The following is a 24,754-nucleotide window of genomic DNA, read 5'->3' as shown; positions in this document are numbered from 1 at the left end:
GAACTGCTCTCGGGTTGTTTCCCCTTCCTGGTCCCCATAACCCATGAGCATCTGGCCTATGGTCACCCACAGGGGCTGGCCCAGCTGCTTGGCAACCTGAGAGAAAACCCTGATTTTGGGCACAGGAACCACCTGCTCTCACGGGCCTCCTGCACTGCACAGAGAAGACTGCTTGGATATCACAGGTGGGGAAACTGAGGCCCAGGGCAGCGCTGTGACACATGAGCTCTGGGCCTGGTGAGCAGTCTGTCTATGGCAAAACCCTGCCTTTACGCCCAAATGTATGGGCTTCTAATTACCTCCTTTGTCCCCCTAAGTACTACTTGGCAGGGACTGTTAAGAAAAGGTTTCGTGGCAGAGAAGCTAAAACTGAGAATAAAAAAAGATTTCCAGTTGCATACTAGTTATTACTCTCGGCCTCCTCCCCTTCCTCACCCCCCGAGGCCAGGTCCAAGGCCAGGCTGATCTCCAGGGCCCACCTCCCAGGCTCAGGTTGTCTCCTTGGACCACACCCACTCCCTCTGGGGCCTTCTGACTACACAGCTCACCCTAAACCTCCCTCCACCAGGTCTTTCCCCAACAAATTAAATGCTCAGCTCGCCTGTGCCTCCAGAGTCGCTCGGGGATCTGTCCACATTCCCTTCCCCACTTAACTGCCCTGCGCTTCAGTTGGCTGGTAAGTGAAGTGAATCGCAGAGCCGGCCGCGAGGCAGCAGAGCGCTTGTAGGAAAGACAGCATCCTTCCTCTTCCTCTCACACTGGCACCAAAAGTCTGCATTTTGGAGGCGTAAGTGCCTTTTTTAGGGCAACTTGAAAATGAATAATTCAGCGGTTCCTATTCTACTTGTGAAGTGTGAGACAAACAATTCAAATGGGGCCAGACTTGCTGGCCCCACGAAGACCGTCCCTTCCCTTCATTCTGACATCATCGGATTTGGCCATGAATCTTTAAGAACACCCTCCATCCTGTCTAATCACTAAAATACCACAAAGGAAGTCCACAATACTCAGACATGGGGAAAAAAATAGAAAGGTTAATTGCAACATAAAGTTTTCCCTTGTAGCCAAGCAAACAGTATATCAGGGTGTCATAGCAATAATGAACTCTTAAAAAAAATCTGATGGTGGGAATTTCTTAGTCATATCAGGTTATTGAATAGTTGAGCTTTTTAAATTCAAAGCCAGGCCTTAAAAGTGATATTCCCCACTGAGTCCTACCCCTTTAATTTCCAGACTCTATTCTAAAAGCCTTTCTGATTCTGTGTCTTGTGTTAAAGCCAGCCCAAATACTTTGTGGAGGTAGGTGTGATGATCATTTTAAGTTAAAAAGCAAAATGTTGTAGAATTCATTTTGGAAGGGATTCTTATTGGACAAGCCAAGCCCTCTTTCATAGGTCCCTGGCTGGATAACTTCAGCTGACATAATCTCCCCATCAGGAAGACACACACATCAAATACCTGGCCTTACAGCTTAGCTATGCTTTTGATCATCGAGGGACAATGTCATCGTATTTCTGAACAGGAAATTGAACTCAGTCACTTTTCAAATGACAGGTGTAACTTACAGAAGGACACTGGACACCCAGTTGATACATTTCTGAGTTTAGGGAGACTTAAAAAAGTAGCTAGATTGTTTAAAACAATGCAGTGAAAAGAACATCTCTGCCTATGTATGTCACCTCTTAGGATCTGCATGGCATACGTCAAGTTTGTGAAAAATATTTACCATACACCGGGGAATAAAGGATTCTTATCCCTAACTGATACTCCTGCCAAACTGCAGCTGCTCTGTGAAGGCAGCAGAGAATTGCTGGAAAATCCAAATACCTTTAAAGAATTCAGGAGGAATTTGTCTGGTGTATGTTGTAAAAGACTGGGTCTCACTGCAGAGGGAGGCGGTGAGGTTAATGTCACGAAGGATAATTGCTGCTGCGCTAGACGCGCTGTGTGATAACAGTACAGCAAGAAAATTTAATGTATGTTTTTTAAAAGGTTTCATAAGGGCTCACTGGCTCTGCATCTGCAAGTGAATTTCAGGGACAGGAGACCGAGAGTGGGGCTGACTGGCAGACTCGCGGGACACTGACAGTCAGTTAGGCCCTTCAGCCGATCTGCCTTAAATACATCAGAAAGTTTATGACAGACATACTACAGTGAGTTAGAAAAACAGAAAAGAATCAACAATAAAGAAAAACTTAAAAGAGTTACATCAGTACATATAATTAGACCACATTCACCCATAAAAATAAAATATTTGAAGAAAATCCAAAATCTAATAAAATGTAGGAGAAACACACTTTGAGGGGAAAAAGAAAGCAAAGATTGAGTAGATTTGTTAAAAAAGCTAATTAAGGTAGGGTTTTAAGCGGCACTAACCAACATATGTGGCATAATGATGCTAAGGAGAAATAAGAAATGCTAAAGGCACAGTAAATAAAAATATAAGCTTGAACTTGTCTTAAATAATAAGAAAATCTATAAAATACATAAAAGAAAAATAGAATGAAATATAGTATAAAGAAGTGCAATCCTATTAGGAAACTAACTATCCTCCTAGGAGAATAGAAGACAGCTGAGGGGGTCTCATCACCTGGAATCTAAAAACCAGATCACAGCTGAATTTATGGAGAGGAAATCACTGGAGCATTTGGGTAACCTGAAACCATTATTCTTCACAGAGATTTAACAGAGATGCTCCTTTTGAAGACAGGAATCAGAGAAGAGGAGTAAATGTTCTGGCTGTCACAAAAGGGTACAAATTTACTACTTGTAGGTGATATGGTCACGTGCTCACAAAATCCAAGGAATTCATTTGAGCAAATGCGCAGAGCCTCCTGTTTTATGGTAAAGAAATGAATAAACTTCCATATACCAGTAATAAACATCAAGAAAATGAAATAAAAGATCTATCTCATCTATAATAGGGGTATAAATATTAAACATGTGGGAATTAAAATAACATAGTATAAATTCCATCTATAGAACACTGAAATTACAAAATGCTAGTGGCAAAGGAAGCTATGATGCCATTTCTTATTTGCAGTTGCATTAAACAGAAGTATAAATTTATCCCAAGTTAATTTATAAAACTTGGTAAAATGAAAAGACACCTACAGAAAAATTAGGTGACCAAAATACTAAAGGTTTTCTTTAAAATAAACAAAAACAACAACAGTAAACTGGTTGTGCAAGATATCAAAATACAAAACAAGGAGATATTATCAAAATGGTATGGTGCTCACATGTACTCACAAGCAAATTGGTTTCATTGATCAACACCTAAGTGCACATATAAGAATAACATTTATTGGGTGTCAGGCAGGTGGGAGGGGAGAAGAGGGGATGGGTATATGCATACATTATGAGTGCGATGTACACCATCTGGGGGATGGACCCGCTTGAAGCTCTGACTTGGGGGGGGTAAGGGGGGAAGGGAAACATACATAACCTAAACATCCGAACATAAACCTAAACCATAGTATGCTGAAATAAAAAAAAAATTAAAAAATAAAAAAAAATGACAAAAAAAATGGTATGGTGCTTATTAAAGTGAAAATTTAGACTGAGGGAATAAAATTATAGACAGAAACCCAGAGCTATATGTAATTATGTCTGATTTGTCAGATGTTAAATATTGGAGGAAGGACTTGTCAATACTATTCGGCAAACTGGGTATTAATATAAAGAATAATGACCGACACATATATTACCCCATGTGCTATGATAAATTCCAGACAGGTTAAAGATGCAATAAATCATAAAAAGATAAGAAAATGGATTGGGGAGAAAAGGCCATTTTCTATTACTGAAACCATATTAGAAATGATTGATGGGACCTATCTCATTCACGTACAATCTTATTTATGTGCACACAAACACACACAGTTGACCCTTGAACAACACCGGCTTGAACCATGCAGGTGCACTTAAACGAGAATTTTCTCTGCCTTTGCCATCCTTGAGACGGACAGCAAGACCAAGCCCTCCTCTTCCTCCTCAGCCTACTCAACGTGAAGCGACGAGGATGAAACCTTTATGATGATCCACTTCCACTCAATGAATAGTAAATATAGTTTTTCTTCCTTAATGATCTTCTTAATAACATTTTCTTTTTTCTAGCATACGTTACTATAAGAATACAGTATATATAATACATATAACATACAAAATACGTGTTAATCAACTATTTATGTAATTGGTAAGTGTTCCGGTCAACAGTAGGCCTTTAGTAGTTAAGTTTTGAGGGAGTCAAAAGTTATACATGGATTTTTGACTGCAGGGGTGGGGAGGTTGGCACCCCGACACCTGCGCTGTTAAAGGGTCAACTGTATACAATTCTTCTGGGCAATGAAAATCATTAAAACTCAAGTGAAAATAAAAGCAATTAACTGATAGTTAAAAGTGAACATAAATGTGAGTAGCTAAAATCCAGAATACATGTAGAATGACTGCCCAGTTCATAGAATATAAGGAAATATAAGCAAACAGAGTACATAAGCAGGAGGGAAAATGCCGAGCTTTGTGCTAACAAAGTCAAGCCATGTCCACCAGGTCCCAGTGCTTTCTGGGAGAAGCCACACTGGAGCAAGCTCTGGGTTTACCCCCCTGAAATGGGGTGGGGGAGAGGAGGGCACAGGGAGGGACCCCAGCAGTCACTGCTGCGACTGTGGACGAGGTCACTCCTCTGCAGAGCGACATGTGAAAGCGCTTGAGACAGATCTCTCCTGCCCTCATAATCTCTTTCTGAAAAATCATTTATGCCCGTGTAAAATATGTATAGACCTGTGTGTTCTTGGTAACAGGACTGTTCATATAGTGACTGACAGAATCCACATCTCAGACTTTATCTTTTTTTTACTACAAAGATGGTTCATAATTTAATATAGCAAACAACAGAGATGGCTCCAGTGGACGTCCACTTAGCATCCTTGGTGGCTGCTGGCTTTGGAGCCAGACCAGAGGGCGTCTGAATGTGCATGAGGAGGACGGTGGCTAACGCTGACCAACTGCACCCTGGCACAGGGACGACAGAGCAGCTGAGCCACAAAATGAAGGCCACGGCATGGACTACACAGGTTCTGATTGAATTTGATAGTTAAAATTCTGCAAGTTACAGCGAAAGGGTGCCTCTTGCCTCATCCCCCAAGCGCCTTCCAGAAATGTTCTATGTATCTACTAGCAAATATAGATGTGTCTTCCCTTTGGGTAGTGTTCTGATCCTTGCTTTTCTCACTTAATTACATATATTGAAGATCTTTCCATATCATGACACTAGGAGCATCCTCATTCATTTTTAAAAAGTTACTAAAGAAGACTAACTTAGCAATCAAAGCTAAGGTGAATTCTCAAAGACCAAGGCAGGACTTCAGCCGGTCTTTACCCAGCCCTGCCCCTTGCAGTGTTCTGGAGACACTCAAGACATTGAAACTCTCGGTGGTCATTCCGCCAGGGTTGAGCCAGCAACCTGGCTGCATATGTCCTAAGAATTATGAATCTTAGGAAATTATGAATGTTATGAAAACCCGTAATTTGGTACTTTTACACCTGGCATTGGGACTCCCATGGGAGAGGTTCAAGGAATGCTAGCTGTACCTATTACCTGATGCCCTGAGCATGTACCCTCCCCTCCCCTTTATTGGCCCTTTAAAGGTATATACTTTAAAGGTAAACTAGCTCTTTGGACCTTTTGGTAAGGGGCAGGATATAGTGGCTGTGAGAGTCCGAAAGGCAATAATATCAGATAACGTAGGGCAGGTGCCGACATGACTGGCACATCAACTCACAGATCATTCAGCACCTAGTCCTGCTGGGTGCCGGGTGTGGCTGCAGACCCTCGGAACCCAGAGATGAGCCCTTGAGGAGCTCGTGGTCTGGTGTGGCGGGTGAGACACACGGGGTGGGCCCCAACAGAGGTAAGCGCCTTAGTACCAAGGCAGAGCTAAGGGCTCCAGAAATGCCATCCCCATGTCCTTACTTGGACAACTCTTTCCTTGAGCCAAGAATCAAGGATCAATAGGAATAAGTGGATCAGAGTTCTCCAAAGTGTGCTCATCAGACCTCACACGTGCGCAGGGCTGCAGAGTCCTGGGTCCATGCTCAGAGCAACTAAGACTCTGGAGTGTAGCCCAGGGATCTGCATTTCAACCAACGCTCCGAGGAGTTCTCCTTGAGTTCAGGAGGCAATGCTTGTGCGACTGACCTGATCCCAGCGCAGCTGGAGCTGGGCTGGGGCTAGGCAAACAGAGCACTGTGCGCAGTGCCAGGAGTCACAGACGTGTGCAGCGTCCGCCAGGCACCGTACATCCTCGCCCTCCTAGAGGGCACCTAAAACTACTCTATATTTTATGATCTGGGCTGGAAACATAAATTGTGCAGTCACAGCACATAGACGGAGTAAAGTCACAGCAGGTGAGTTCCCCTCCTGGGGAGTGAGACCAGCAAGAAAAGTTCGGAGACTCAGCCCCAGGGCACTGTGGCACCACCTTGCCCGGAATAATGTCTAGTACATAGCAGGCACTCCATCCTTATTAAATAAATGAATTGAAAATTTTCAAATTACCCCCTCACAGAAGTGGTATTGCCTTCATTTTTATAAAAGAAGAAATGTTGCTTAGCTTAGCCTGAAAATACACCTGGGCCCTCTGTTCATTATCAGAATCTGCCACGGAGTCTTACTCATGTTAGTTAGTTAGTTAGTTAGTTAGTTAGTTAATTAGTTAGTTAGTTAGTTTCTCTACTGTGGCGCGTCCCATGCTACGCCGACGGCGCTGGCTGCTGAACAAAACAGGCCTCTCCAGTGCTTCCTGTTGCAACCTCAACGTCCCGTGCTGCGTCCCAGGTGTCTGGGTGTGTGGGGTGCAGGCCCAAGGGGCACGCAGGCTGCTTCTGCCCCTGGAGACAGGTCCATCCAGCCCTGGGCTGAGGCGCAATCAGCAGTGACCAAGTGCTTCAGCGCTTGTACTCATCTCGACAACACCTGCCCCTGCCCTCGCTGTTTTACACCTGGAAGAGGTGGGTCTTATGAAAATCTTGTGAACAAACTATTATTAGAAGCTGGTGTCATGTGGTGCAAAGTGCTAGGACAAAGATCAAGGAGGGTCCCGTTATGGCCCTCAAGACTCCATTAATCTGACGCACGTGCCTAACCCTTCTCGTGCCACGAGGCCTGCTGGAAGTCTAGAGAGGAATGTGGACCTCCTCTCAGAATAAAGTTTTAAATACACAAGCTTACCAAAGAAACCTAGCTTGTTGACATGCAGTTATTACAATATTAAAAAAACCAACTTTGTGATATAGTAACAGCTGTTCTTTATCGGTGCACTAAGTAACAAATCTAGCAGCGGGCAGGTCTAAGAACTACCGACATTTTGAAGTAGCAATGGCTATAAACAGCGTTTGCAGTATCTGTGACAACCGGAATGTAACGTGAAAATATCTGTGATTTCCACTTGCAACAAGGTTACAGGTCTACAATGGCCTGAGTTTGTTGACTTCATTTGCAACGGAAGGAAATACTACATTACAATTAGACATTATGGCAAATAAACGTGTTTTTTCTGGGCCCAGGTCATGAAGCCCCCGGACTTTCTCCATGGATCCCGAGCTAAGAGCCCCTAGAATGGGGAGGACCAGAGTTCCTTTCACACGCACGCAGAGGGTTCCTGCAGGAGCTGGGCAGGGGAGGGCAGGGATCTACTTGAGAAGAAAGGGAACCAAGGTGTGAGTAAGAACACGTGAGCTCGGGAAAGGCCTGGAATTCCGTGAGCGAGTTAGATTTGGTGCAAGAGGCGGCTGCGAAGGCAAAACCACACCGCGAAGCGCCTCGTGCACCATGCTGATTCTGGACTTTTCCTTAGGGGCGAGAGAGAGCACGTGCAACCTGGAAAGATTTTAGGCAGGACAGGTTTTAACAGGATCAGATTTATGTTTTAGAAAGACACTTTCAGCAGATACTCGGAGGATGGATTAGTCTGGGAAGAAACCGGCAACAGAGCGACAGGCTGGGGAGATATTGAAGAAGTGAGACCAAGAGACGAGAAAGCCAAAATGATGGTGGTGAGTGGAGATGAAGAAGAGAGAAGCACATCACGTTGCAGGAGGCAGAACTGACACAGATCGCATGAGGGTGTGTGTGTTGGAGAATAATAGGATCAGGAAGGACCCTCAGTTTCTGGAATGGAGAAGGACCACGCATGCCTCAGCAGAGGAGGAGAGAACACGGAAGGGAAGCTGTCTGCAGGGTAGAAAGAGGTCACAGGATAATGTGTTAAGCTGAGTTTGAGATGCCTACAGTAGAATCGCCTAGTCAGTAGTTGAAAACAGAGCTTTCTTGATTGGGTAATTAAACTTTTCCCTTTGTGATTTCTACTTTTGCCCTCATGCTTAAAAAGACCCATTCCACCCCTTATATAAATATTCACCTAAAAAATTTTGCCCAGTGTTTCCTGGGCTTTTTTTCACATTTAAGTATTTAAAACATCCAGACTTGACTGTGCGCGAGGCTCAGCTCTGGCTCCATTATCTTCTCCAAGCCCGTCACCCCAGCCCTCCCTGCAGGCTCCATCCTCTCACGTACTGAAACCCAAGCAACTTTTATGTATGACTTTTTCTTCTTAATTTTGAAATCTTCAAAAATACAGAGAGCTCACAGAAGAAAATAACAATGAACCATATGCCTACAAAGAAATTAGCCACTTAGCACAACTGGCCCCTTTTCCATGGGAATAATCCATGAGCAATTGGATTTCTAATTACATTTGGGCTTTCTATGGAACTGGGAAGAAGCCGGTAGTCTACGTATTCTGTAAATCCTACAAATCGCAAAGCTCTTTTAAGGGTGGAAAGATCACAGAAATGCATCCAAATAAAAATAATCACGCTTTAAAAAAATGAGTGAAAAAGTATAAATATGTGCTATCCAGTAAGATTTCAGGAATAGGCTCTGCTTTTGCACTCTGGGCTATTTTGATAACATTTCAAATACCGCGGAACTTTTAATTTTTTTTCTCCCAACTCCTTAGGTTTACCTTTAGGGACATGAGAGGGTACAGATGCGGTCATTTGGGGGTTAATTCGCGATGATGCTGAGGGCCCCGAGTCTTCGCTCTGTTCATCGGAGCATTAAACCTGGAGGCTCGGGGGAGCAATGCAGCCTGGCTGCAAGAGCGATGCCATAAAGTTCTGCATTAAAAATTCATATTGCAGGCTCGCTTCAGAACTCAGCTCTGGCTGAAAGGAAGGCTGGCGGGGGGAAATATGAGACACCCCACTGTCTTTCTGGCAATCGGAGACATTCCTCAACAAACAGCACCTCAGGAAGAGAATGAAAGGGCAAACAAGCCGTGAAGAAAATCAATGAGTTCAATTATCCAGCTCGCTCGTGCTTTCCTGTAGGAAACTTTTCATTCTCTAAAGGCTGGTTCCAAAAAGTTTTTTTTAACGAAATCCCAGAACAAGAGCCCTAGACGTCCTTGCTGGGTACCCAGCTGTTTGGCACCTCTCTTAATTTGTTCTACACTGTCCCAGAGTGGCCCAGATTCTCTAAGCCAGATGGAACCAGACCTCTCCTGAGCTCTACAGTCTTTCCAATGTGTGGCCGCCACCTTGGTGTCACAGTTGGCTGGGAGGGGACCACACACTGGACAGCTTGTTCTCACTTTAAAACATGGGTCTTGCAAAAATGTGGCATTTATATCTTAGAAGACAGTCACTATGTGGTTATTAACCTCCAGGGTTGATTTTTTAGGGACACATCTATTGAAGTATTAACAGCTGTGCAAAGGTTCAAACTTAGAACTTTCTCTTCCATATTAGCCAGCACTTAAATGGTAACTAATTAAGATTTTAAAATTCAGAGTCTCTTAGGAAGATGATGGGACACAAAACAGTGCACTTCACTGGCCCAGCTGTGGCTAATACAGGCAATGAGCAGGTCTTGCAGAGATACTGATTGCCACAAATTCGACACAGAAGGTGACAGTATTCTTTAGAGTGGCAAGTGACCTTGAACAGGGGGAGGTTAAACTGACATTTTTTAAATGCGCCAGGCTGTGCTGGGTGCCTTGCAGACAACATTGGCAGTGGCAGCTACCATGTTGAGGGTGTGTGCACCGATGCTGCGCCCAGCATTTGGCGTGGCACTATGTCATTTTACTTAAGAGGAAATTGTGCCCCGAGTAAGAAAAACAACTGCCCTGCCCGAGGCTACTCGATTCAGAGTCAGGAATGAAACCCAGGTCTTTCCGACCCTGAGACCCAGGCTCTTCCCACCATGGCTGCACCATCCCCTGGACAGAGCCTTCCCTGAAGACCACGCCACAAACAGGCCCTGCCGGGGGACAATATCCAAGATTCAGGCCTCTGGGAAGAAACCGCGCAAGAGCAGGAGGCTGAAATATAATCGGGCTCCTCAAACCCTGCTCTCCACCCTGTCTAATCCTAAGTGTGAACGAAACGAGGTTGGCGCTGCAGCCCAGGGAGGGAACTCTGCTAGGCCGCCCCCTGCATCAGAGCTGGGACCAGAACCGGGGTCTCCTGACTCTGAGCCCTGTCCACTGACTTTTCATCAGACGAGTATACAGATGCCATACAGCAGGAGTCTAGCACCAGCAGCCTCGGACCAGCGCTGCTGCGAGCCCTTGGAGAATTCTGGGATTCCAAATGCTCTCATCTGATGATGGCATACGGAAGCCACCTAAAGGTGACACAGCCATTGGCAGAATATAAAGGCATAAAAAGAGCAAGAGCAAAGCCTCCTGGTTTCAAACCTGTAGGGCAGTGAAAGTGGTATAATGAATCAGGCCCCCAAACAGAGAAATAAATGGATGAGTATCCTAGGGCACACCTATCTGCTGGGGTGTTACGCGGCATGCATGTGTCTCCGAAGAACATTTAGAAATCAAAACTATGTATCGGTCTGACACCACTGGTAAAAATAAATAAATAAATAAATAAAGCACTATACAGACAATCCCCAATTTAGGATTTTTCAACTTTACAATTGCGTGAAAGTGATATGTTTTCAGTAGAAACCACACTTCAGTGCAGTATTCAATAAATTACACGAGATATTGAACACTTTATAAAGTAGGTTTTGTGTCAGATGATTCTGCCCAAGCATAGGCTAATGTTAGTGTTCTGAGCACGGTTAAGGTAGGACAGCTAAGCTATGATGTTTGAGAGGTAAGGTGTTTTCAGTGCATTTTGAACTTTTGATATATTCCATTTACAATGGCTTTATGGGGACATAACCCCACTGGAAGTCAAGGAGCATCTTCAGAGAAAAAAGGCTGTTAGGAAATATGCCAAAATGTTAACAACAACCATCCCTGCACTGTGGGATTATGAGAGATGATCTGCTTTCTTTTAAAAAATCTTTTAGAAATTTCCAAATTTTTAATAATAAACATGTATGATTTTTTTACTTAAAATAATACATGTCATAGAAGAGGCATTTGTCTTCACTGGTCGGGAGTGCTCCATGGGAAGGATGAGTGTTCACCTCTGCCCGCCTCCCCACCTCCCTTCACAAGGGTCCTTGGTGGGACCTGGTCAGCGTGAGGTGAGTTGCTTTTTCCTCTGCCACTTCTGAAGCAAAGATGACGTGTCGTGTCCCCATGACCTGCGTGGCCAGGACCCTCTCGGCGCAGCGAGGGACTTCCCCGTGGTGAGTCAGAACGTCAAGGCCTTGAGGAATTTCACTGGTGGCAGAAGGTGGCATGAACATTCCAGGCTGGGCCTCCGCCCTCACTCTTCGTTCTTGAAGCACTTGAAGCATGAAGACTCCTGCCTCCCTCTTAGAAACCAAGAGCTTCCTTACGTTGCCTTTCTAGAGAGCAAACGTCCTCGCTGGCCAGGCAGCAGGCTGCACGCCGTGGAGGCTTTTCAGCTCTGTGGTCCCTCAACCTACCCATCAGCACAGGTTGGCACAGGAAAGGCTCATGCCGACCTACTAATTCAACAAGAGTCCCTGTGCGTCAGAAGTACCAGCCCTGTGCTGAGCACGTGGTATTCAGAGAATAGCACGGGGGCCCTCCTCTGAGGCAGCTGTTTCTTTTTAAAATTTTTCCAACTACTGTCCATTCATTCATTCATTGCAGTATATAGTCATTACCCACAGTCACCACGCTGTACAACAGATTTCTTGCCTAGCAGTAAATATATATCCTTTGACCGACCTCTCCCCAACCCTCCTCCCCACTACCCTCCCTCGCCTCTGGTAACCACTGTCCTACGCTCTGCTTCTCTCTGATCAACTTTATTAGAAGCCACATGTGACTAAGATCATACAGTGCTTGTCTTTCTGTGCCTGGCTTATTTTACTTAACATGATGTCCTCTAGATTAATCCATGTTTTTGCAAATGTCAGGATTTCCCTCTTTTGTAAAGCTGAATGGTATTCCATTGTGCATATATTCCGCATTTCTTTATCCATCCGACGCTGACGGGCACTGCGGTTGTCTCCGTATCCCAGTGTTGTGAACAGTGCTGTGCTGAGCATGGCAGTGCAGACGTTCCTTTGACCCAGTGGCTTCCTTTCCTGTGGATGCAAACCCCGCAGTGGCACTGTGGATCTCGGTCTGGTGACATGGTGCAGGTTGCAGGAACACACCTGTCTTCTTACTGGACCCCCGTGATTATGCAGTGCAGGAGGGCACATGTCATCACGCTCATTCCACAGGTTGCTAGAAGTGCTATGACCGCCCACAAATTGATGTGTTCACTCAACAGTCCCTTACCGATTTCCTGTAGCTTTTAACTGTGAGTTCACCGAGATTCACCTCAACAGTGAATCAGAAAAACTTCAAAGATCTCTAAAAAAAGGTGAGATTTTTATGAAAGCACGCCAAACCCAGGTGACTGTTTATGAATAATGCTTTTCTCTGCAACACCCTGCCCCAAATGATACCAGATGAATATGATTACTTTATGTAATATTCATAAACATGTTTCTATACATGCATAGCACATCTCTGTGTATATGCATGTGTGTTTCTGTGTACAGAGTATGTGGGCCTCTGTGTTTGTGTGCACATCACATCCAAACTGCCCCAGCTCTGTAGTTCTAGTGTCTGACCCCCCACCTGCTGTTTGAAAGCCATCCGTGAGTACAGACGAGTGGGAAGGGAGGTTGCCAATTCTCATCGGTGCTTCGTAATTTCCAGACCTGTCTGGGGTCCATAGAACAGAAGAATCTTTGGCATTCAGAGCAATTTCTACCTGGACTTGGAACCGTGAAGCCACCCCCTTCTTTCCACCCAGTCCCGGGCCTGGAGAGATGCCAGGTCGCAGCCGTCCTGTTCAGAAGAGTCTAAGGTAGCCACTGTCAGTGTAAAAGCCAAGGAAAGCCCTCAAGGGCTCACTCAGGCATTGAATTTTAGGTGTGATGCAAGATACTTGTATAAGGATGGAAAAAATCTCAGGAATTCTCCAAAATCCACAAACTCTTTTAGAGATAAAACATAGGAAAAAAAAGTCATCAGTTTTTCCCTCCAAGTCTGATTCGGCACTCTCTAAGGTTCAAGCGACAGTAGGTTCTTTGTTCAAGTCTATATCCTTAAAACCATAAAAGAAGCTGCTTCTCTATTTTTAGGGAAATTAATCCAACCAGGATAATTACAGCAGCTCATACTGGAAATTGATGACTCATCAAAAAGACAGGAAACAGAAAATGTTACATTCTTAAAGGTACAGCAGAGAGACTCCATTTCGGGGCACATAATTCAGTCTTTTCAAATTCCATCAGGGGACAAAAATACTAACATGATTATCAAAATAGTTGTGTGAGTCTCAGGGCTTAGTCAACTGGGCTCTACCTGGCACAATTTCTTGAGCCTTTCACGTGGAACTATATAGTCAAAAAAAGCAAAATCGATCCCCAAGTACCACAGAGGATGGTGGGGGCAGGGAAGAAGGGCTAGAACCCTTCAGGAGCACCTGCCTCACCTGGACAGTCCTCGCACAGGTAACGCTGCCCTGTTACAAAGGCAGCACCAGGAAGGGTCTTGAAAAGCCCCCACGGCAGTGTGCGCAGAGCACTGGCTTTGAGCCCAAAGGACTGGCTCTGGGGCTGACTCTGCGTGTTTCTGGAAGGGCAAACGAGATACTACGTGGGAAACAGTCCAGAACGATCCACGTGGAAGGTCTCTGTCCCATCCACGTCTGCCACGCAGGGTCATGTCTTAAGCGTGCTCATTGGTTTCCTTCCCTTTTCAAATCCTCCGTCCCCTGCTGGGCTGTGGTATTCTCTACACTCCCGATGCAGGGTATGGGCTCCCCTAAACAATTTCAGCAAAGCTCTAAGCCGAGTCAGCGAAGGAAAGTTTTCTGCTTTTCTTGGAGCATGTTGCATGCTGTGATACGACGCTGGTCAAATGCACAATATAAAGAAAACACTCTAAAATCAACCCAAGTGACTTCCTCATAAATGTCTCTTTTATAACGTGACTATGTAAGCATGTGTATATACAATGTTGTTCTTTGAAAAGAGCATACAGGCAGGGGATACAATGTGAGTGACCTTAAGAACTATGAATTTTACTGGCAGCAGAGGTTTGGGAGGTGCAAATTCTCCTAAGACTAACATGAGTTATAAAATATGTAGTATTTCAGTGCAGTTCAATATTTTCTTTCATCAAGGCTCAGAGCCTCAGCCTACGTGTTAGGAGGAATGCAAGAAGCTGACTGCATGTGTTACAAATGGAACTCCTTTTCCACCCCGGATCTGGGGGACAGAGCAAAGGGGTGGCCGTGGACTTCAGCAAAAGTGGGAATTCCTGCACTTTTGCCCAGAACACTAGTCACTTGGCTGGGAGGATGACATTGCTGCCGAAATGCACAGCAGAGACCAAAACCCAAGCACAAGTGAAGACCGGCACAGGAACAAGGGACAGTGCTGAGCTCAAAGGGGTCCCTCTGGCCACCTCCAAGGCCATTGCAGGGAACCATTTACAAGTTAAAATCCACATCATGCTGCTTTGCTAGACCCTCCAAGGTAAACTCAATTAGGGTACTAAACGTCTCCTTGCTAAGAGAGGTGGGAAGATCTGTTACCCAGGGTGACATTAGAGAAGGAGGTACAGTTTTAACTATGAAAAAAAAAAGCAGAAATAATTCATTTATTTAACCCAGAAACGGTTATAATCTGAAACCCTGCAATCCTCTTACACAACAACTGTTTTGGCAAACCCCCCATGTTCCAACAAATATTAAACTGTGCTTGCCATTTGTCTAAGGAATCCTGCATTAATAAACATGAAGAAGAACACTTTTACCTCCCACTCCCAAGGACAGGACAAAACAAAGACCAGCTGTATTCATCAATGGGCCCTTGTTCTGCACATAAAGGCTAATTACATTTCGCTTCAAGCCTACACATGGAAAACTTTACTGCTGCCATCCCCGTCACAGCGAGCCCGCGCGTCCCAGCTGACGCACAGCGACGAGTGCACACAATAAACTGGAGCCTCGGAGCAGCCTCGGTGCCTTCAACCTGCGGGCTGCTTCCCAACACAGGGCTGAGGGATGTCACCCCAGTGGCACCCCCCCGCAATGACAGGCAACTACACCCTCAAATCTCACGGGGAGGTGATGCCATGGAGGTCGATCTTCTCCAAGGCTGCGAATTTCAGAAACACACACCAAGCCCTGCTGTGGGCTTGCTGGGAACTGCTTCTGTCTGTTGACAGCGCCTTGGACTGTCGCCGCGCTAGGTGCCGTACACGTGCACCTCATTGTTCTTCAGGTCCACCCAGGGACGCGATGACTATTATGCCCATTGCAGAGGTGAGAAAAGGAAGGTGTAGAGGTCATAGCTTGGCCGAGGTCACACAGAGAGTGAGCAGTGTAGACTAGTCGGTTTCCAAAGCGCATCTTCTACTACACGTCCCAATCCCCTGCCTACGCTCCCCCTCGACAAATGTCTAAGAATCCTTCCTTTCAAAGAGAGAAAAGAAACTGTTTTTGAAATGTTATAAGACCATTTGTGAAAAGATTTGCCCCCAAGGGACTAATATTTATCTGTATTAGTGAAAACATGTCTGGTCTAATAAAATATATGTAGGTTGGACCTGCAGCAGAAGGGAAAGCGACAAACTTTTCCTGGAAAATAAAAGGGGACAGGAATGCAGAGGGCGAGCTCTGTACGGGAGTTCTAGGACGGAGGCAACTGCCGCCAGCGTTAAAAGAAGGTAGCCAAGGTCTAAGCGTCTCAGGCCATTCTCCGCGTTTTTTGTGGATTCCTCACTCTGGGAACCACTCACAGTGAGCATTGAGCCCTTGGCTGCCTTCTGGCAGCTTCCAACGTGGGAAACGCCCACCCCATCCTGCCCTTACAGGTATTTTGTTTGGAATTTCTAGCAGGCCCCAAACACTGGCCTCACCTGACTTGGCATTTTCCCAAACCTCCTGCAAACCTTGACTTAACTCAAATCCAATCTCAAATCCTATGTCGTCCTCTGTAGGGAGGGTTCCCTGTCGCTTATGTCCCTTAGCTCCCGCTGTGCTGGGGACGTTCCACTCCCCTGCAGCCCCCACCCCCACCCAGGCTGATGGGAGCAGGTCAGGTGGGGGGGGTTCCTGGGGCTTCCCTGGATCCCTCTCCCCTCCCAAAGGCCATGGCTGCCCTCAAAGGGGCCCCCACCTTCTGGGTTCCAGCTACCTCTCCTTCCTGTTGCCCGTCCAAACCTGGGCATGGGAGCAGCCCTGCAAGTACAGCCTCTAGACAGTGTTACCCTTGGTGGCTTCCCTGCTCTCTGCCCAAATCTCAGCACACAGGCCCAATATTTAACTCTCTTCTGATCCTCCCAGTGGGAGTGCGCTACCTGCCTCCTGCGGACACCCTGCCCAACCAGCTGATGGCGCAAGGCTGTGCCCTCGATCGTGGCAGTGGGCATGCTGGATTGCAACGGCCAGTCTCTGCACAGAGCCATGAAAGGCTCTGGGTTTGCAGAGCCCAGCACGGGGCAGGGCACAGAGGCGGCCTCTACAAACACGTGTGGAATCAATGAACGGGCTGCATCCATCATTCACCGGAGGGGGGCTCCTATCCAGGAGCACCACACCCCTCAGCAATGCTCCCCACTGCGGAGATGAGACTATTTCTCACTACGAGCAAGGGACGGTGTACACCCGACAGAACCCAGGCCTGTCAGCAGTGAGGGGACAACAGTCCCGGCGGAAGGCATTTTTACACGATAGAACAATCGATCCCTCAAACATTTTGATTCTATTTTTCCATTTATTGTAGTTAGACAAAACTGAGCAAGTAATGTGACGATTTTCATGTATTTACATTTTGAAGGGAAAACCATTTTGGCCTTTAAATACACTGATATGGTGGGAAATACTAGTCTAGAAATGTTTTTCACTGAGCCACACCAATCGACACTTGTGTGACGCCAGGGGTGAGCGTCACGTGAGTGGTCCAGAGCTCAAGAGGACTAGCCTCTAGTATTTCCTGGGTGACTTTGCTCAACCAGGTGACCATCTCAAGATTTAAGGTTCTTACCTGTAAAGGGACAGAGGTGACTGCTAAGGAAAAATCGCCTAGTAGTCAGTGTGTCTCTAAACAGCAACTAGAAGAATCATGGAGACCAAAACCCCTCCCCCAGCTCCAGAGGCAGCGCTGACGCCCTCCCACGGAGCAGGGGCCCAACAGGTGGCTGAGCTGTCAGCTGCCGGCTCTGGTTGAGAAAAGTGAATCATTCACCAGCACTAGCCAGGCCAAGAGAGGGTGTGTCCCCACTACATTCCCTCTCTAGAGAAGACAAGAACTTCTGTGAGTGGAGGAAAACTTTAGTCCTTCCACATCCCTGTGCCCCACTCCATCCCCAAGAACTGTTCTCTGATCCCTCCTGGACCTCAACCTCTCAAGAGAACAGATGCACATTTTCCTTATAGAGGCCCAGTAAGAAAACAAGAAATCATGGATCTAAACCATGGACCAGTGATCGGCCACCATGTGACAAGTGGCAAACTTGGCTGCCATTGCCAAACGGTCTTCTGTTATCTGGAAGTTTCTTCTTCCTAAGTGGGTGGATGTCCACGGCTAACGGAACCTCTCTAGTGTGGTTGTCGGAGAGAGTGACAGCAGACACTGGCTCCTGGAAGTTGAGCTCTTACGACACTCTCTGAGCAGCGGTTTTCAAAATGAGATGGAGAACTATAGCAACACTACTTTTCACATTGCAACCCAGTAACAGTGCTTCAGTTTTTTAGATTTTATCCATAATTTTAGAAGTATCACAAAAAAGTAATTAGCTTTGCCGTGAGCCATGTGCCATGACATTTTCCGTTCTATTTTATTTTATTACAAGCTCACTAAACTGATTTCATGATTGTGACTCACAGTCTGAAAAACACTAGCTTAGAGGGGGGCTTTGGAGGCTGGTTGCAAAAAGTTTTTTTGGTTTTGAAAAAATATTATTTTAAATTGACAAATTATAATTGCATACATTTATGGGATACAATGTGATGTTTTGATATATGTATACAATGTGGAATGATTAAATCAAGCCAGTTAACATATACGTAACTTCACTTACCTATCATTTTTTTAAGGTGAGACATTTGAAATTTACTCTTGGTTATTTTCAAATATATATCATATTGATTACAGTCACCCTGCTGTACAACCGATCTCAAAACTTGTTCCTCCTATTTGAAACTCTGTACCCTTTGACCAACATCTCCCCATTCCTTCTTCCCACCCCAGCCTCTGGGAACCACTGCTCTACTCTCTGCTTTGGGAAGTTGGACTTTTTTAGATTTTACATGAGTGAGATCACACAGTTGCTTGTCTCTCTGTGCCTGGCTTATTTCACTTCACATAACGCCCTCTAGGTTCATCCACAGTGTCGCATATGACAGGATTTCCTTATTTCTAAAAGCTGACTAGTATCTATCGTGTATATATACCATGTTTCCTTCATCTGTTCAGCCACTGTGGCCACTGTTGCGCTGGTTCCCTGACTCGGCTGCGAGGAACATGGAAGAGCAGATGTGCCTTCGACATACTGACTTCGATTCCTTTGGGTATATATCCAGCAGTGGGATTGCTGGATCCTATGGTAGTTCTATCTGTGGGTTTTTGAGGAACCTCCATACCGTTTTCCTGATGGACGTATTAATTTACATTCCCATCAACAACGGGCAAGAGCTCTCTTTTCTCTGCATTGCCAACACTTGTTACCACAAAACTTTTTTAAAAAATGCACAATAAAGTAAACTTTAATTATAGCTACGCAATTATGGACTCACAAGATATATCTATGCCTTACAGGAAGAGGTGAAGTTTAATAGAAATAAAGTAAATTAATGAAAACCAGTGACATGATCAAATATACCACCACCAAAGTCACTAGAAATTATGTCAGCCAGGAAAAAGATGTGGGCAGTAGCATATTATCTACCGATCAAACTATTTTAGCAAAGAAATGCTACAAAATGGAGAATAAAGCGATTTACGACAAATATTGCATGTGATGTGCCAGACTGAAATATTAATTTTTTTTTTTTTTTTTTGAAGAGACGAGGTCTTGCTCTGTGGCCCAGGCTGGAGTGCAGTGATGCGATCAATGTTCACTGCAGCCTCGAATTCCTGGGCTCAAGTGATCCTCCTGCCTCAGCCTCCTGAGTAGCTGGGACTACAGGCATGTGCCAGCATGTATTTTATTTTTTTTTTTTTTGAAGAGACGAGGTCTTGCTCTGTGGCCCAGGCTGGAGTGCAGTGATGCAATCAATGTTCACTGCAGCCTCGAATTCCTGGGCTCAAGTGATCCTCCTGCCTCAGCCTCCTGAGTAGCTGGGACTATAGGCATGTGCCAGCATGTATTTTAAAAAATCAGATTTGCTGAGAAAAACAATCTACCTAATAGAATTAAGTCCAAGCAGAAATAATCGAAAAACAAAGATGACACGCTGGCAGCAAAGGGGACAGAGACACGAATGCTGAGGTGTGTCAAGGGGACAGAGGCTGCATCCTGGCAGCTGATGTGGCTGCCGTGGGCACATCTTTGAGGGACTCTTAGGCTGTGGGGCTGCACATCTGCCATCCCATTGACAGTGTCCTCAGTGTTCTCAGACAGCAATGCCCCCAGGTTGGAAGGAGTTAACACCACAGGCACTGCTTTTCAAGTGAAATGTTCCCGATGGCCACACCTTAGAGCTAGCTCATTCTATACTCACAGAGTCACATTTCAGCACCCGAGAGAAGAGGGTGAACCATCCGGTGGTGATATTTTAGTCTTTGTGCCTAAGTTTCATGCTCATGTCAATATTGGTTCTGACCACCAGGGCTGGGCAGCTCTCAAGGTCTTGGCCCACTAAACCACCCAGACCAAAGGGCCAAGAGCCTACCCGGACATGTGTCCTGAAAGAGGGGTACCCAGTACCCTCAAAGCCCAAGGGCAAGTGTGATGGGGAAGAGGGAAGCTGAGCACCAGCACCCCCACAGAACAGAGCCTGGCTGGAGGCACCCCCCTTCTCACCAGGGCCTGCAGAGGCACTGCACCGGCACAGCAGGGGACCTTTAGTACTGGAATAGGACAACCTGCGAGATACAGCTGCCAGTGGGCACACAGGTTTCTGTGCAAGATTGGAAGAACCTTCCAGAACAGGAAAAAGTGGTTCAAGCTCTAGCCTGGTATTGCCTGCCTGGACTTTAGCAGAGTAGGCCATGGCTGAGGGCACTCTCTGTTGCTGCTTCATCTTTTCATGATCTCCGTCAACATTACTTCTTCCTTCCTGGTGTTCTGCACGGGGTGGGGTGGGTTGGTAAGAAGAGTACTTATAGTGGGTCCCTCTGACTTCCTTCTGACAAAGGCCAGGTAGGAAGTAAGCCTCGAGTGACTCTGCCTGCCCAAACATGTGTGTGTCCGCACAGGTATGCCCAGCGCTGTGGGTGGGATGTGAACCAATACACCTGTGTGGGCACGTGCTTATTCTAATGCCGGGCCTTCCTAAGGGGCCCTGGGAGAAGTGAAGAACCTAGCCCTTACCTCTGGCTCAGGTAAAAGGTGATGTGATTTGCCCAGACAAAGCTCCACAAAAAAACAGTCCCATGTGTCACATCTCTTATAAGCTGACTGTATCCCAAATTGTCTTAGAAAAAGGCACAGAGTTGACCAGGCTGTATAATCATGAAGGAAAGAAGTTTCACCTGGAAGGGTCGTTGGGCCAGTGCTAGAACTTGCGGTGAATTGATGTGAGTAACTCGTGGGAATGACACCGTGTCCTTGCAGCCGAACAGAGGTCGAGCACCTTCTAAACCCTGCCCTGCTTTTCAAAGCCAATTGCTGGATTAGTGAAATCAGGTGAGACCTGAGCAAACGCGCGCAGGTGGCGAGAGCCCGGCAGAGACTTACTTTGCAGTAGTTTCTTCATCGTATTTGGTTTTCAGGTCAAATAATTCTGTTCGAGTTTTTTCCAGGGCTGAAAGGCAGAGGACATAAAGCCATGATATAAGACACTAATGGTTTAAATTAAATTAAAAAGGGGAGCGTATACAAGTAATATATTCTAATTTCGAAAGAGGCAGAGATGACGACAGTACAATGAATGGAACAGGAGACCCCCTTCCACATCTGCCTCATCCAATCCCAAGCATCTCAGAGAACCACTGTTAAGAGTTTAGGGTGTAGATTTCAGGTTTTAAAATATATTTTATTATTTAAAAATATTTTCATACACAATCGCATATATTAATATACATGCACACATTTTTTCTCCTTTCAGTTCATGGGATGATGCGATTCTTTGCTGAGACTCGCCCTTCGCCCTTGGCAGCGTGCCTGGTTGCAGGACACAGGCAGCAGTAACGACCCTCTGCGCTCCCATCAGGGGACCGAGAAACAATGCTGCCGAGTGAAGAGCTCGGACGTTCAAACTTGACATCTGGGCACCCATTCCTGTCCCCACCACGGGTGTGACTACTCCCTACACCCTCACCAACACTGGACACTGTCAAGCTAAAAAACTGGGCTGATTAAGTCTGACCAGGCAAAACAATCTTGCACTGATTTAATCTGCATCTCCCTCGCTGTGAAGAAGAGTTAGCATTTTTTCATCTGCGTGTTTGCCATTTGCCTTTTCTCTGTAAATTGCCTGTTCATATCCTTTGCTCACTGTTCTACTGGTGTTTCTCTATTTTTATGGATTTGTAGGTGGTCTTTATGTTTGTTTGGTATTATTCATTTGCCTGTTAAATTTGTTGTGTTTTCTCCCACTGCATTATTTGTGTTTGAACTTGGATTATGACGTCTTCTGATGCTCTTTCCACATTTAAATGAAACACACAGGGCTGCCTCATGTTCAGAAAAGCAGAATAGACAAAAAGAAAAAAGAAAGGACGTTTAAAGAAACTATAAAAACTTGAGCATAACCTTTTTTGGTATCTTTTAAATTTAAAGGTCTGCAATTACTGTTCTCCTTAACTTCACTCAGGGTAGAAATAAGTTTTTTTTTTTTCTATTATTGTTCCAAAATGAAATGTCAGTCCTTGACAGTTTGGTGATTTAGACGTGTTTGTTGGAGAAAGAGCAGGAAGAGAGGATGGCGTGTGGAAGGGATGAAAATGGAATTCAGATCCTCCCACTTGTGCATTAGCAACTCGGTGTCGGTGAGTAATGAGGCGCGGCAGTGCGGGGTCCCTGAGGAATTCGTGAGCGTGGGCTCGCTTCAGCTCCCATGGGGCCCCCCCGGGGCGACAGGCATCAGAGGGGACCTGGCGGGTCAAGGGACTGACCAAACTGTTCCCTTTCAGCCTTCCCCGCATCAAACGGACTAGGAAGAAGAATGTCAAACCTGTTTGCAGGGTTTGAACTTTATGTTCCGCTTCCTCCAGCTTTGAGGTGGTGGACATCTGTGTCTCTTGCAGCTTTCTGAAAAGGAAGAGGATGAAGCCAAATTGGTCACCTCATTTACCAGCTTAAACGTACTGTGTGCCTTGGTGCCATGCTCAGCTCTCTTCCCTGTGAGGCCGAGGGGGCAGCAGGCGCACCGCGGGTTGTCTCTCCCAGGGCCACGTGTGCCGAGGGGCCTGAAGCCTCCACACCCTAAGTCTGTAACTACGTGTCACATCCTGGGAAGCACGTACCCTGTAGGACCTGTCGTGTGGTAATTGACATAGACGGTTATTCTAAATGTAACTTGTTCTTGAAATGCCAGATATTAAAAAGAAAAAAAAAATATCATCACGCCCTCATTGTCTTCTGAAGTTAGCCCAAGAAGAATGATCCATTTACATTCTGCTGACACGATGAAGGAATCTGTTCGAATAAAGGCTGCGCTAACTAGATGGGGCAGCTGTTCTGTCTCTGCTATAATGGAATGCAAATGCCACTGCCATACCTAATGGGGAGATTCTGAAGACCCTAAACTGCATTCCACGTATTTATGCTCCCATGGTCTCTACATGAATTCCCTGGTCAATAAATAGCATTCCTTCCTTCTAATCTGCAGAAAATCTCTAAAAATAAGTTTATTATTTTTACATCATATGAATATAACACATGTTCTCATAATAATAAACCTGGGAATACAGAAAAGTAGAAAGGACACAGTTGAAAAAAAACTCATCCAAATTCCCATCACCTATTGTAAAGCACTGCTAATATTTTCATGTACTTCAATTATAAAACTAATACACGCTCGGAGTTAAAAAAAAAAAAAAAAGCAACAAATATTACAAGAGCATAGAAAGTATGTTCTTTTTCTTCCTTTGCTCCATTTCTGCTCCTCATAGTTCTTTTGTATCTTTCTAAAATGTTTCTGCATGTACGAAAATACAATGTGATACGTAACATACTCTAATGTAATGTGAACTAGCATGTAATACACTGTAGTGGAATATGACCTAAAATGTAACACGCTACAGTGTAATATAAACTAATATGCAATGCACTGCAGTGAAATATAAACTCCCTGCCTCCCCCTTTTTTTTAATACAAGAGATCACAACACACACCGTATATTCTGCAGCTTGTGTTTTCAATTATCTCCATATTTTGGAAATGTCCTACTTCAGCAAACATAGTTCTCCCTCATTCTTATTAAATAATTAACTTAATCAAGCCTCTATGGACACTTAGATTGTTTATGGTTTCTTTCTATTAAACATTTCTTCAGTGATCATTATGTAGATATTGTTGCATAATTTTGAGTGAATCCATTGGATAAAATTCTAACAGAGGAGTTACAATGGTCAAAGGGTACATGGAGCTATTTTTTCCTTTTGATAGATATTGAGAAACTTCCCAGCAAAAAAAAAATTGAACAATTTAAACTCCTGCCAACAATATATGAGAGTGTTTTCGTATACTCTGCCAACACAGGATAAAATAAAATGTAATTTTTCACTGCTGAGTAAAGCTAAGCATTTCTCTTTGTATATCTATTTATCTCCTTTGCCCATTTTTGTAGAGTTGCTTTTTTTTTTGTATTAATTTGTAAGAGCTCTTTGTATATAAAGAAAATTAGCCCTCTGTCTTACGTGGTACAAATATTTCTTCTAAGTTTGTTGATGCTTTAAAAACTTTACTGTTATTTGTTTTTAAAAATCTGTTTTAAATTTTAGATAGTCATATTTTCATAACTTTTCTTGTGTGCTTAGAAAGATTTCTGCACTCCAGAATTATTAAAAACAAAACATGCGCCCAAGTTTTCTTCCCATATGTTGTGATTTAATTATTAATATTTAACTTCGAGGTCCATCTCAATTTTTTGGTGAAGGAATGAGGTAAAGTTCTAGCTTCATCCA

At 44.9% G+C, this 24,754-nt stretch overlaps 1 protein-coding gene across 4 annotated transcripts in view; it reads right to left on the bottom strand.

The window, feature by feature from the left end:
• Window positions 1-24,754, bottom strand: part of CUX1 (cut-like homeobox 1) — a 365,653-nt gene that overhangs the window by 111,619 nt on the left and 229,280 nt on the right. For all 4 annotated transcript variants that reach the window (XM_012663953.1, XM_012663954.1, XM_012663952.1 and 1 more), the window contains 2 exons: window positions 22,801-22,877; window positions 21,363-21,429 (listed from right to left, as the gene is read on the bottom strand). In XM_012663953.1, coding sequence (XP_012519407.1) covers window positions 21,363-21,429; window positions 22,801-22,877 — 144 coding nt within the window. The remainder of the gene's footprint in view (window positions 1-21,362; window positions 21,430-22,800; window positions 22,878-24,754) is intronic.

The sequence above is a fragment of the Propithecus coquereli genome, unplaced genomic scaffold (genome assembly GCF_000956105.1).
Source record: "Propithecus coquereli isolate 6110/MARCELLA unplaced genomic scaffold, Pcoq_1.0 Scaffold840, whole genome shotgun sequence".
Lineage (NCBI taxonomy): Eukaryota > Metazoa > Chordata > Mammalia > Primates > Indriidae > Propithecus > Propithecus coquereli.
This window is presented reverse-complemented; position numbering and strand designations above follow the sequence as displayed.